Genomic DNA, 12,783 nt, shown 5'->3' with positions numbered 1-12,783 from the left:
CGGGCTGGGGATTCGAACCCGCCACCTTAGGTGTATGTGGCTGGTGCCTTAGCCGCTTGAGCCACAGGCGCTGAGCCACATTATACCATTTCAAGAACCCATATGAGGTCCAATGAATCCCAGTCCTATCTTGTCATAAGATCTTATTACTAACGACCTTGACTTTATACACTTGAATGTGTTTACTTTTAGTTATCAGTGCTATGAAGCTAACAGCCAAAGACACTTTTAAAAAGTGATTTACAATATGTTTAATGTATCAAGAATATCACTCAAAAAACCTGCTCACCTATTATTTTCATCCTCCAGTTTTCTTAGCCTATTTTTCTCTGATTCTAGCTGAGCCTGAAATCTACTGTTTTCCTGTCTTAAGAGAGAATTCTGTGATTCCATGGAAGACATCTGAATTTTGTTGGCAAGGAGTTCTTCCGTTGCTGCACGTTCTCTTTCAACGGCCGCTGCCAATAAGGTCTGGGATTCACCTGATTGTAGAACAGGAAAGAAAAAATCACATGTACCCAGAGACACCAAGTCCATTCTGACTTTAAACTTTTCATGACACAAGTAGCCCCACTTAAAACTGATAACTAGTTATTGCCTAAGGCAAGAATGCCTACTGAGACAACTAAATTGATCTTGTACGCGCTTTATCATTCTTTTCCCAAAGTACCTTTTTTTTGTTATTTATTTTATTTCATTTTTTAGCAATCCATGTAACTACAACCAAAGTAGTTAAAAGTGGGGTCACGTATTAAACAAGCAGTGGAACAACAAATGTTCCTGGAGGAATTGAATATCTACAGGCAAAGAAAAAAAAACCTAAAACTCACATCATACATGAAAATTAACTACAAATGGATCATAGACTTAAATGTAAAATATAAAACTATAAAACTTTTATAAAAAAAAATAGGAGAAAATCTTTAGAACCTAGGGGATAGGCAAAGAGTACTTAAGTTTGACACCGAAAGCATGAGCCATAGAAAAACTAAAAACTCTTGCAAAAAAATTTTAAACTTGTGTTCTATGTGAAAGGGATGAAAAGGCAAGCTACAGACTGGAAAAAACTAATTGCAAAGTACATTTCTAGGGCTAGTATTTAGAATACACAAAGAATCCTGCACACTCAACATGGAAAATACAAAACAGTCTAGTTAGAAAGTGGGCCAAAGACATGAACAGACATTTCACCATAGAGGATATAAATGGAAAATAAGGACACGAAATGGTGTTCAAAATCATTAGTTACTAAGCAAATGCAAATTAAAATCATAATGAATTATGACAACACATCTGTCTGAGTAACAAAGAAAAAAAGGGACAACATCAAATTTTGGCAAGGATGTGATTACTCTCACATACACAGCCACTTTGGAAATAGTTCGGCCTTTGTTAAAAAATACTAAACATGTGGTGGCGCCCATAGCTCAGTGGGTAGGGTGCCAGCCACATACACCCAGGCTGGCGGGTTCGAACTCAATCTGGGCCTGCTAAACAACAATGACAACTACAACAACAACGAAACAAATAGCCGGGCCTTGTGGCGGGTGTCCGTAGTCCCAGCTACTTGGAAGGCTAAGGGAAGAGAATCACTTAAGCCCAAGAGTTTCAGTTTGCTGTGAGCTGTGATGCCACAGCACCTCTACCCAGGGTGACAACTTGAGACTCTGTCTCAAGAAAAAAAAAAAATTGGCTCGGCGCCCATAGCACAGTGGTCACGGCGCCAGCCACATACACCAATGGTGACAGGTTCGACCCTGTCCTGGGACAACAATGACAAATGCAACAAAAAAAAGCTGGGTGTTGTGGCAGGAGTCTGTAGTTCCAGCTACTTGGGAGGCTGAGGCAAAAGAATCACTTAGGCCCAAGAGTTTGAGGTTGCTGTGAACTGTGACACTATGGCACTCTACTGAGGATGACATAGTGAGACTATCTCAAAAACAGAAACAAAAAAACTAAACATGCAACTACATATGACCCAACAATTACATACTTAGATATTTATCCATAGAAATAAAAATATGTGTACACACTAAACCTTATACATTCAAATTCACAGCAGCTTTTTCTTTAACAGCCAAAACTTGGTATCAGCCCAGAAATCCTCTGTCAGGTGAATACTACAATTATACATTCCATGAAATAAAACTCAACGATAAAAAGATTTACCTATTGATACATACAACAGTTTGTATGAACCTCCACTGAATTATGGTGAGCAAAAAAAGCCAATCCCAAAATGTCATATATTATACAATTTTATTTATCTCACTTTTTGGGGGGAGGGGGGACAGTCTCAAGCTTTCACCCTGGGTAGAATGCCATGGTGTCATAGCTCACAGCAACCTCCAACTCTTGAGCTCAGGCGATTCTCTTGCCTCAGTCTTTCTATTTTTAGTAGATGCAAGCTCTTGATTTTGTTCAGGCTGGTCTTGAACTCACAAGCTTAAGCGATCTGACTGCCTTGGCCACCCAGAGTGCTAGGATTACAGGTGTGAGCCACCCTGCCCGGCCTAACATTTTTGAAAGGACAGAATTTTAGAAATGGAAGACAGATTAGTGGTTGTGAGGGATTTGGGATGGGGTAGAAAGGTTAAGAAGGTGGTAGGTGTGTTTGTTTATACCTTGACTACGGTAATGGATATATGAATGTCCACACAAGTGGTAAAAATGTATAGAACTTATACATACATACACAAATGAGTACTAACAAAACTAGAGAAATCTGAGTAAAACTGGTAGATTTTACAAATATCAATATCCCAGTAGTGAAATTATATGTTATGTTTACAAATTTTTAACATATGAGGATATTGGACAAAATGTACAAGGAACCTTTCTAAGTTATTTCTTATAACTGCAAGTGAATTTACAATTATCTCAATTTTTTTAAAAAAGCATTGAATAAGATTCTAAAATTTAACCAAGGCAAGAATTTTCATGTTTTTCCCCACAAAGCCTACCTAACATTAATACCTCTAATTTACATTGTATGTTCTGCTTATCCACACATAGCATGTGTGTCCTATGGCTTTGCTTCTATTCCTGAGCAATGCCATACATTCCTGAGGGTATGTAGACTCCAGTCTAAAAACCACAATACCAGCTTCTAGTTTCCATTTATTACTAAATTTTCATTTCAGAAGTTATTAATTTCAGAAGTCTCATATTTCATATCACATTAGTCTTAAAAGAGTTATCACAAATAATAACCCTAAAATTTATCCCCATAAATTTAAAAATATATGAAGGTTCATTTAGTTCAATGCCCCTTTTTTAAAGCAGATCAATCTTTCTTCAGACAAGATCTTACAAAAAACTGCAATAAAAAAATAACAGACGAAGGAGGTCCTATTTTCACCACAGCAATCTGAGGAGCCCAGTGCCTTATTTATCAAGCTTCTCTCTCACCATGACAACAGCCCCAAAGGCATCCAAGAGTCCTGTGAATACTGCTTGGAAGCCACCAATCTATGTCACTCTTCCTGATTCACAAAGAGTAGCCCAGATAAAGAGTCTGGAGCAATATAAGTGACGTGTTTCAACTATTTGACTGGATGACTTAAAAAAAAAAAAAAAAAACCACACACAACACCCTGAGTCCATGTCTCCTGCCCTACCGCTCCAGTCTGCTTTTGTCACTACACTATCTCTCAAATCATAATTAGGTTCAGGTATAGGAGGCACATAGAATTTTTCATGAACAGCTTCTGGAATATCTAGCATATCACACACTTCCTAACTGTGCTTGAAGAAAAACATTTTGGAACAATCATTTTCTGTTTTTTAACAGCACAGAAAGGCAACCTGAAGCACGTCTGTAAAGAAGTACAGGCTTGGCACCTGTGGCTCAAGGTGGCTAAGGCACCAGCCACATACACCTAAGGTGGCAGGTTCGAATCCAGCCCGGACCCACCAAACAACAATGACGGCTGCAACCAAAAAATAGCTGGGCATTGTGGCGGGCATCTGTGGTCCCAGCTACTTGGGAGGCTGAGGCAGGAGACTTGCTTGAGCCCAGGAGTTGGAGGTTGCTGTGAGCTGTGAAGCCATGGCACTCTACCCAGGGAGACAGCTTAAGGCTTTGTCTCAAAAAAAAAAGAAGTAGAGTACAGAATCTTAAGACCCCATAGTATCTCTCTTCTAAAGTTTAACTTTGACCTTCGTTAGGCCTATCTCTGCTCTTGGGATTCTACTAGCAACTAGAATCGAATCTGATCTCGACCTCCTATACTATTGCAGACAAACTAGAAAGAGGTCAGATTTAGCAACAGACAAGGAAAACCTGAATGCGGCCATCTGTAAAAATGAATGAAAGAATGACATGGAAGTATTTTAGCCAGGATATGACATAGTAAGTAAGTGAATAAATAGTATGAAGGAGTCACAATTAAGGTATTAAAAAACAGGAGTGGAAAAGAAGAGGTAAAAATCTACATTTAAGACACAAAATATATCAGTTCAAGTGAATTTTAGTTTCAAACCATCATCCTAATTCTATAAATAAGATAAAAGGGTTTCTGCATCAAGTATAAAAACTAAAGCAGTTACCAAGCCTGTCAGAAAGATTCTTCTCTAACTTCTCCCATGATGATGTCTGGGACCCTAGTGTTGCTTGTAAATTTTCTATTTGCCGAAGCAATGGTCTTGTTGTTGATGAAACACTTTGACTCAGTTCTTGGTTTCGATTCTCTGCTTCCTGGAGTCTCTGTATCATGAAATTCTTAAGTCATTACCACTGACAGCAATAAAACACTATTAATAATAGCAAACAAAAAGTTATTAAATATTTCTGGAAAAACTATTTTTCTGAGAGATATAGTGCTTTTTTAAAAATTGTTTTTCTAACTTTAATCCTTTGGTTAGAGTTAAGTTGCACAAGAATATCTAAATAAGTGCTTCTTTACAAAGCATTTCTTAGGCTTTTACTACCTTAAAGTGAAAAAAGAGTTCATTCAAACCCTTCAATAGTTGCTTCCTCATCCACATATTTATAAGTATTTAGAAAAACAGAAAGATCAATCTAAGTTGTAGTTCCTCTTCCTTTTCCTATGCACATTCACTGATGGAAAATTAATTAAAGTAATGACACAGAAACTGGGCACAGCTTATCTGCCCCACAGTAATCAAAGACTGATTCTTATTAATAAGCTAGCTATTACAAATGAAAAAGGAATACGGAACATGCAATAAATACATCATGTTAAGATTATTTTCTATAAAACAAATTAGGGATTTTCCAGTATACATTTTTAAGGTGCTCACTTTGACTTTACTTACATAAGCCACAAAATCACTGTGAAATAAAAGTCTGGTAGTAATCCTCTCAATTCTGCCAAATTATCCCATTAAGTCGTTTTTTAATTTTTAGAAAAACACATGCTTCTTAAATTTGTGTTTAGGAAAACTGTGATAATACCTGCTGCAGTTCACTGATTTCATGGCGTAAATAATCCTCTTTTCTGGCAGCTGTTTGTTCTGCACGCTGCAGTGCCAGCCTAAGGTCACCCACCTGTAGGAGAAAAAATACAATGCCACAAACATGTCAAAGCATTATCTATAACTTGTGTTGCGGGGATACATTTTGTGTTGTTGACTAATTGTTCACGTGTAATACTTTATACTATCGAATGGGCTTTTACATGTGATTATCATCCTATAAGCAATTCCAAAACCGTATCTATGTTCACTATCTTCTTAGAAAAGCACTCTGTTAGGTAAAGGAAAGCACATAAATGTGTACACGACACAGCTATTACCACACAACATTGGAGAAAAGGCAACATATCCATAAACATTTGCCACATAAGGCAGAATGGGACAGGAGCTATGTAAGCTATAAAACACTGGTACACACATTGTAAACTCCCATAGCCTTTTTGGAAAACACAGTATTACTCATCAGTCTTTTCACATTTTTTCATCTTGTCATCCCGGACCTAGAAATTTACTCTATGAAACATAAGTAAGTACCTACAGTATTAGGTAGATAAGCAAAAACAAAAAAAACTGAAATATTCTAAATGCCCCAAAATTTTGCATATCAATATGCAAATATTGATAAAACATGAATATAACCATTAGAAATTATAATGCATAAAACATGTAAAAATGATTTAATCCTAAATGAAAACTATAAATAATATATATGATATTAATTATAAAAATATGTACATGGAGACAAAAGATAAGGAGGTAATATACGAAATTGATGGTACTTATAAAAGATAGTTTTATGGGCTCGGCGCCTATAGCTCAACTGGCTAGGGCGCCAGCCACATACACCTAAGGTGGCAGGTTCGAATCCCCAGCCCGGACCTGCCAAACAACAATGATGGCTGCAACCAAAAAATAGCCAGGCGTTGTGGCGGGTGCCTGTGGTCCCAGCTACTTGGGAGGTGGAGGCAGGAGACTCGCTTGAGCCCAGGAGTTGGAGGTTGCTGTGAGCTGTAATGCCACGGCACTCTGCCCAGGGGGACAGCTTGAGGCTCTGTCTCAAAAAAAAAAAAAAAAAAAAAAAAAAGATAGTTTTATGGATAGACCTATATATGCTCTACCTCCTATACCCCCATTTTTCATTATTGTTCTAATGTATTTTTAACTTAAAATATTGATATTTTATCCCAGTGATAGAGTGGCAGAAACACAAGGAATTTATGGACTGTAGCATGACTTATAATAGCAAAATATTGGAAATAACCCAAATGTCAATAAGAAATAGCCGAACATACAATAAAGAATTATACAACCATAAAAAGAAACTTTTGTAAAAGTTCTATGTTTGCACACTAGTATAAGTGGAAGGCAAAACACAGAAGATGACATGGTATGCATGAAGAAGGATGGAGAAGAGCATTGTGGGACAAGAATATAAAAATGATTGAACTACAAAATCAGGAATGCAGCCAAGAGAAACATGGCTTCACAACAGCAATAAATGTCTTTGGTCACATGACCAATGAAGAATTCAGGTCAAGTGATGAATGGCTTTCGAAACCAGAAGCACAAGAAGGGAAAAGTGTTCCAAAGAGTCTTCATTTCTTGAGGTCCTAAAATCTATGGACTAGAGAGAGAAAAGCTATGTGACTCCTGTCAGGAATCAAGATCACTGTAGTTCCTGTTGGGCTTTTAGTGCAATGGGTGCCCTTGACGACAGATGTTCTAGAAAACTGGCAAACTTATCTCACTGAGTAAGCAGAACCTGGTGGACTGCTCAGAGCCTCAAGGCAACGAAGGCTGCGATGGTAGCCTAATGGACTACGCCTTCTAGTATAGTAAGGAGAATGGAGGTCTGGACTCTGAGGAATCTTATCGATACGATGCAAGAGATGAATCCTGTCAGTATAGGCCTGAGTATTCTGTTGCTAATGACACTGACTTCATGGATATCCCTAAAGAGGAGAAGGCCCTGATGAAGGCAGTAGCAACAGAGGGGCTCATCTCTGTTGCTATTTATGCAGGCCATGAGTCTTTCCAGTTCTATAAAGAAGGCATTTATTTTGAGCCAAACTGCAGCAGTGAAGATGTGGATCATGGTGTTCTGGTGGTTGCTACATATTTAATAAAACAGAACTGGGTAACAATTCTGGGTATTTAAGTATTGGCTGGTAAGGAACAGCTGGGGTGAAGAGTGGGGCATTATGTGATTACACAAAGATGGCCAAAGACCAGAGAAACCACTGTGGAATTGCCACAGAGGCTAGCTATCCCACCGTGTGAGCTGACAGACAGTGCTGAGGAAACACTTGACTGGGGACAGCATGTACAGAGGAGGAACTTTATCTTAAACTGACCAGCCCCAACTGTGTGAAATATACAGGTGAATCACTGAAGATCTGAGTATGATTCAAATTCTACACATTTGTGCATTGGTAAAATGTTACCTCTATTTTAATGACTGCTATAATCGTGTTTGTATTATTGATTCACTGACTGACTTTGGATTTTTGTTTTTAAGAAGATGTATAAACTTTCACCTGCTTAAACAAAACTTAATATCAAAAAAAAGTTCTACATTCTACTATGGAATGATTATCAACATATTTTAGGATGAGTAAATTAAGCAAGTTCTAGAACATCATAAATAGTAAACTATCTTTTACGTACAAAGGATGATATACAAATAAATAAGTGTATATGTATGGGTATATACATACATCTATAAACTTGTAAATGCAGAATATAAATATTTTCTTGCATTTACAAAAAAAAAAACACTAAAAAAAACCAAACACTATTAAAATGGTTACCTGCAGGTAAAGAAAGCCTGGTGAGGGCTAAGTTGGAAGCAAATGTCTGATTTTTATTCTGTTATATATGTTATTACTCTGGAAACACATAAATATTTAACATATTCAAAATGTAAAATTAAGTCAAAAGTGCATAGGATACAATGAGAAAAAAATTAGTTTTTTTTTCAACAAATGATGCTGGGCAACATGGACATCCACGTGCAAAAGACCAAAATGTGAAGACTAAGACGCTTAGAAGAAACCAATAAAAATCTGCATAACCAGCCTGGTGCAGTGACTCACACCTGTAATCCCAGCACTTTGGAAGGCCAGGGAGGTGGGGGTAGGGGTGGTAGCAGGGAGTGGGGGGAAGATCACTTGAACTCAGGAGTTTGAGATTGGACTAGGCAAGAAGAGCGAAACCCTATCTGTACTAAAAATAGAAAAATTAGCCAGGTGTCATGGTGGGCAATGGTAGCCACAGCTACTCAGGTGGCTGAGGCAGGAGAATCACTTGATCCCAATAGTTTGAGGTTGCTGTGAGCTGGGTTGACACCACAGTACTCTAGCCTGGGCAACAAAGTGAGACTCTGCCTTAGGAATAAAAGAAAAAAATCGGCATAACCTTGGATTAAACAATGGTTTCATAAATATGATTCCAAAGTACACGCAATATAGAAAAAAAAGATAGGCTAGATTTCATCAAAATTAAAAACTTTTGGCAATCAATACTGTCAAAAACATGAGGGACTACTCACAGAAAGGGAAAATATTTACAAATCCTGTATCTGACAAGGGTCAAGCATGAAGAATAATATAAAGAACTCTAATGGTAATTTTTAAAAAGCCCAACTAAAAAATGAGGGAAAATTTGAAAATTTGTGCTGGGTGTGGTTGCTCATGCCTATAATCTTAGCACTCTGGGAGGCCAAGGTAGATGGATCGCTCAATCTGAGATCAAGACCAGCCTGAGCAAGAGCAAGACCCCATCTCTACTAAAAATAGAAACACTAGCTGGGCATTGTAGCTGGTCCCTGTAGTTTCAACTACTCAGGAGGTTGAAGCAAGAGGCTTGCTCAAGCCAAAGAGTTTGAGGTTGCTGTGAACTATGCTGCCATGGCACTCTACCCAAGATGACAGGACAGAGTGAGACTGTCTCAAAAAAAAAAAGAAAACTGAATATTTGAATAAATGTCTTCAAAGAAGATACATAAATGGCCAATAAGCACAACAAAAGATGCTTAACATCTTAGTCATTTAAAAAATAATGATGCTTAACATCATTAGTCATTTAAAAAATGCAAATTACCACTTCACATTCACCAACAGAGTGATTAAGTGACCATAACAGGCTTGGCGCCTGTGGCTCAAACGGCTAAGGTGCCAGCCATGTACACTTGAACCGGCGGGTTCGAATCCAGCCCCGGCCCGCCAAACAATAATGATGGCAGCAACCAAAAAATAGCCGGGCTCTGTGGTGGGCGCCTGTAGTCCCAGCTAGTTGGGAGCTGGAGACAGGAGACTCGCTTGAACCCAGGAGTTGGGAGGTTGCTGTGAGCTGTGATGCCATGGCACTCTACCCAGGGCGAGACCTTGAGGCTCTGTCTCCAAAAAAAAAAAAAAAAAGTGCCCATAACAAATGCTGGTAACGATACAGAGAAACTGAAACCCTCACCTATTGCTGGTAAGAATGTAAAATGATACAATTACCCTGGAAAAGTTTGGCAGTTCCTCAAAAAGTTACATAAAGCGTTAGCATAAGACCCCGGGTATATATCCAGGAGCATTTAAAATACATGTTCACACAACAGTTTGTACATGAATAGCAGCATTATTCATAATAAAAAGTATAAATAACCCACATATCCATCAACTGATGATTTTTACAAGACAAAGCCTGCCAAATCTTGTTTTTCCTCTCTCATAGATGGACTCCCACAGATGTTATGAATGTGCTCAGGAGTTAAATAAATTCTCTTGAAATTACATGTAACATTTTTATGCATACTTGAATTTGTCTGATAAAAGAGTTCCTCTACCTTTCATAATATTCTCAAATAGGTTTGAAACTCACACAAAAAATTAAGCAATACTGGTAAAACATAAGCATCACTTTAACAACAGTTTAAAAACCACATACACTTGACTAAGTACTTTTTATCCAGTATTCTTTGAAATCTAACACATGTACCACTATGTAACGTTGAATTCAAACTAGCCAATGAACTGTTCAATTTGCAGAAACATAAATAAATACTTAAAAGCCTCCTTTAATCCATCATCCATTGCTTACCTGAATTGCTAATGCTTCTTGCTGCTCTCGGGCTTCCTCTTGGGCCTTCTCCACTGCTGCAGAAAGCTCTTCTTTAGCTTTCATTTCACGGCTCAGAGCAGCTTCCTGTGCCTCACTGTCCTTCGCAGCATTGGCTTTGTGAAGATCAGTAAGTTCTCTTAAAAAATTAGATTGAGTTTGTAAATGTTGCTAGTGATCAGATAATTAAAGTATTTCCTCAACATCCTACTTTGAAAATTCATTCTAAATGGGTTGCATATTTGTTGACTTTTCTTACTTGTATGCACTATCCAGGGCAGCCTGAATACTTCGGTTCTTTTCTTCAAGTTCATCCATGTCTACGTGAAGTTGGCCAAGATCCTTTTCCTGGCGTCCTACCACAGAATTCAGTTTTTTAATATTTTCTCTATGTTGTTTCTCCACCTCTTCTTTGCCATCAAGGACCTATATGTTATATAAACAGACAAAAGTATTTTTCAAAAAATAACACCACAGTATCTAAGTATATTCTAGGAATCTATAATTAAGAAAAATCTTATGCACCTATTAAATTGTTTAAAAAATTCTCACATGATAGATCCCATTAAATTATTTCAAAGGCTCCATAAACCATGGCCAATTGTTCATATGGGAAATAATAACAACACATGGATATAAAGAATGATAATTGCTACCCACCTGTTTTAAATGTTGCAACTCCTCTTCTAGTTCTTTAACTTTTTTGTTCAGCTTTGCAATAATATTTTCATTGTCTTTGTCTTTAGCTCTTAGTTTCTTAATGATGTTAGAATTATGAAGCTGCTGTTTTGAAAGTTTTTCTCCTGGTGATGGTTAAAAATTTGTAAATTCAAATGATAACAATTCCATAACAATCTGAATGTTTTATCTAACCAGTGACACAAGAAAAATTTTTAAATCACAATTTTGTGGCGAGGCATGGTGGTTCATGCCTGTAATCCTAATACTCTGCGAGGCCAAAGTGGATGGACTGAGCTCAGGAGTTCAAGACCAGCCTAAGCAAGAATGAAGACTTCTGTCTCTACCAAAAAAATTAAAAAACTAAGGCAAGAGGATTGCTTGAGTCCAGAAGTTGGAGGTTGCTGTGAGCTATGATGCCATGGCACTCTGTCCAAGGTGACAGCTTAAGACTCTGATGTCTCAAAAAAATTTTAAAAATAAAATTAAAAATAAACAGAAAAGGCTCAGTACCTGTAGCTCAGCAGCTAGGGCGCCGGCCACATACACCCGAGCTGGGGGGTTCGAATCCAACCCAGGTCTGCCAAACAACAGTGGCAACTACAACAAAAAAATAGCTGGGCCAACGTTGTGGTGGGTGCCTGTAGTCCCAGCTACTTTGGCGGCTGAGGCAAGAGAATCATTTAAGCCCAAAGAGTTTGAGGTTGCTGTGAGCTCTGACAGCACACAGGGCAACATAGTGAGACCATGTCTCAAAAATAAATAAATAAATAAATAAATAAGAAAAACTAGCCGGGCATGGTGGTGGGCGCCTATAATCCCAGCTACTTGAGAGGCTGAGGCAGGAAGATTGCTTGAGCCCAGGGGGTTGAGGTTGCTGTGAGCTCTGACAATGCCACAGCACTCTACTCAAGGCAATAAAGTGAGATTCTATCTCAAGAAAAAAAAATTTTTTTAGAACATCACAATTTTGTTTTGTTTTGTTTGTAGAAACAGAGTCTCACTTTATCACCCTTGGTAGAGTGCCCTGGAGTCACAGCTCACAGCAACCTCCAACTCCTGGGCTTAGGTGATTCTCTTGCCTCAGCGTCCCAAGTAGCTCGGACTACAGGCACCCACCACAACACCCAACTATTTTTTTGTTGCAATTTGGTCGGGGCTGGGTTTGAACCCACCACCCTTGGTATATGGGGCCGGTGGCCTACCAACCGAGCCACAGAACATCACAATTTTGTTAACCCCTAATGTAACAAATGACCTACACAAGAATCATCAATGAATGTTAAAATTACAAAGTGAGAAAGGATGTTGGGGAACAAGATATTGACATGATCTTAAAGAATTACTCCTGTATAATTCTTATGAATTACAAAAGGGAAAAATGTGCTTTTACAATGAAAAGATCTGGCAGTCACTACCTTAAGCAAGTATTCAGATTTGGCATTACCAATGTGGTAGTCTGACATTATGTTCCTGCTGATATAATGCAGTGATGTAGATGCACAGAATCACCTATGTGATTTCCTACTAGAAATTTGATCTGGCTCGGCGCCTATAGCTCAA

At 38.2% G+C, this 12,783-nt stretch overlaps 1 protein-coding gene and 1 pseudogene across 1 annotated transcript in view; one reads left to right on the top strand and one right to left on the bottom strand.

Moving 5' to 3' along the window:
- Positions 1–12,783, bottom strand: part of TMF1 (TATA element modulatory factor 1) — a 33,865-nt gene that overhangs the window by 6,225 nt on the left and 14,857 nt on the right. The window contains exons 6-11 of the mRNA XM_023510658.1: positions 11,203–11,345; positions 10,802–10,968; positions 10,525–10,681; positions 5,420–5,512; positions 4,552–4,708; positions 289–482 (exon numbers count right to left, since the gene is read on the bottom strand). Coding sequence (XP_023366426.1) covers positions 289–482; positions 4,552–4,708; positions 5,420–5,512; positions 10,525–10,681; positions 10,802–10,968; positions 11,203–11,345 — 911 coding nt within the window. The remainder of the gene's footprint in view (positions 1–288; positions 483–4,551; positions 4,709–5,419; positions 5,513–10,524; positions 10,682–10,801; positions 10,969–11,202; positions 11,346–12,783) is intronic.
- LOC105886562 lies at positions 6,175–7,728 on the top strand (annotated as a pseudogene).

Source organism: Otolemur garnettii, unplaced genomic scaffold (genome assembly GCF_000181295.1).
Source record: "Otolemur garnettii isolate 467f Iridium unplaced genomic scaffold, OtoGar3 scaffold00015, whole genome shotgun sequence".
In the NCBI taxonomy this organism is placed as follows: Eukaryota; Metazoa; Chordata; class Mammalia; order Primates; family Galagidae; genus Otolemur; species Otolemur garnettii.
Note: the sequence above shows the minus strand (reverse complement) of the source record. Positions and strands in the feature narration are given on the sequence as shown.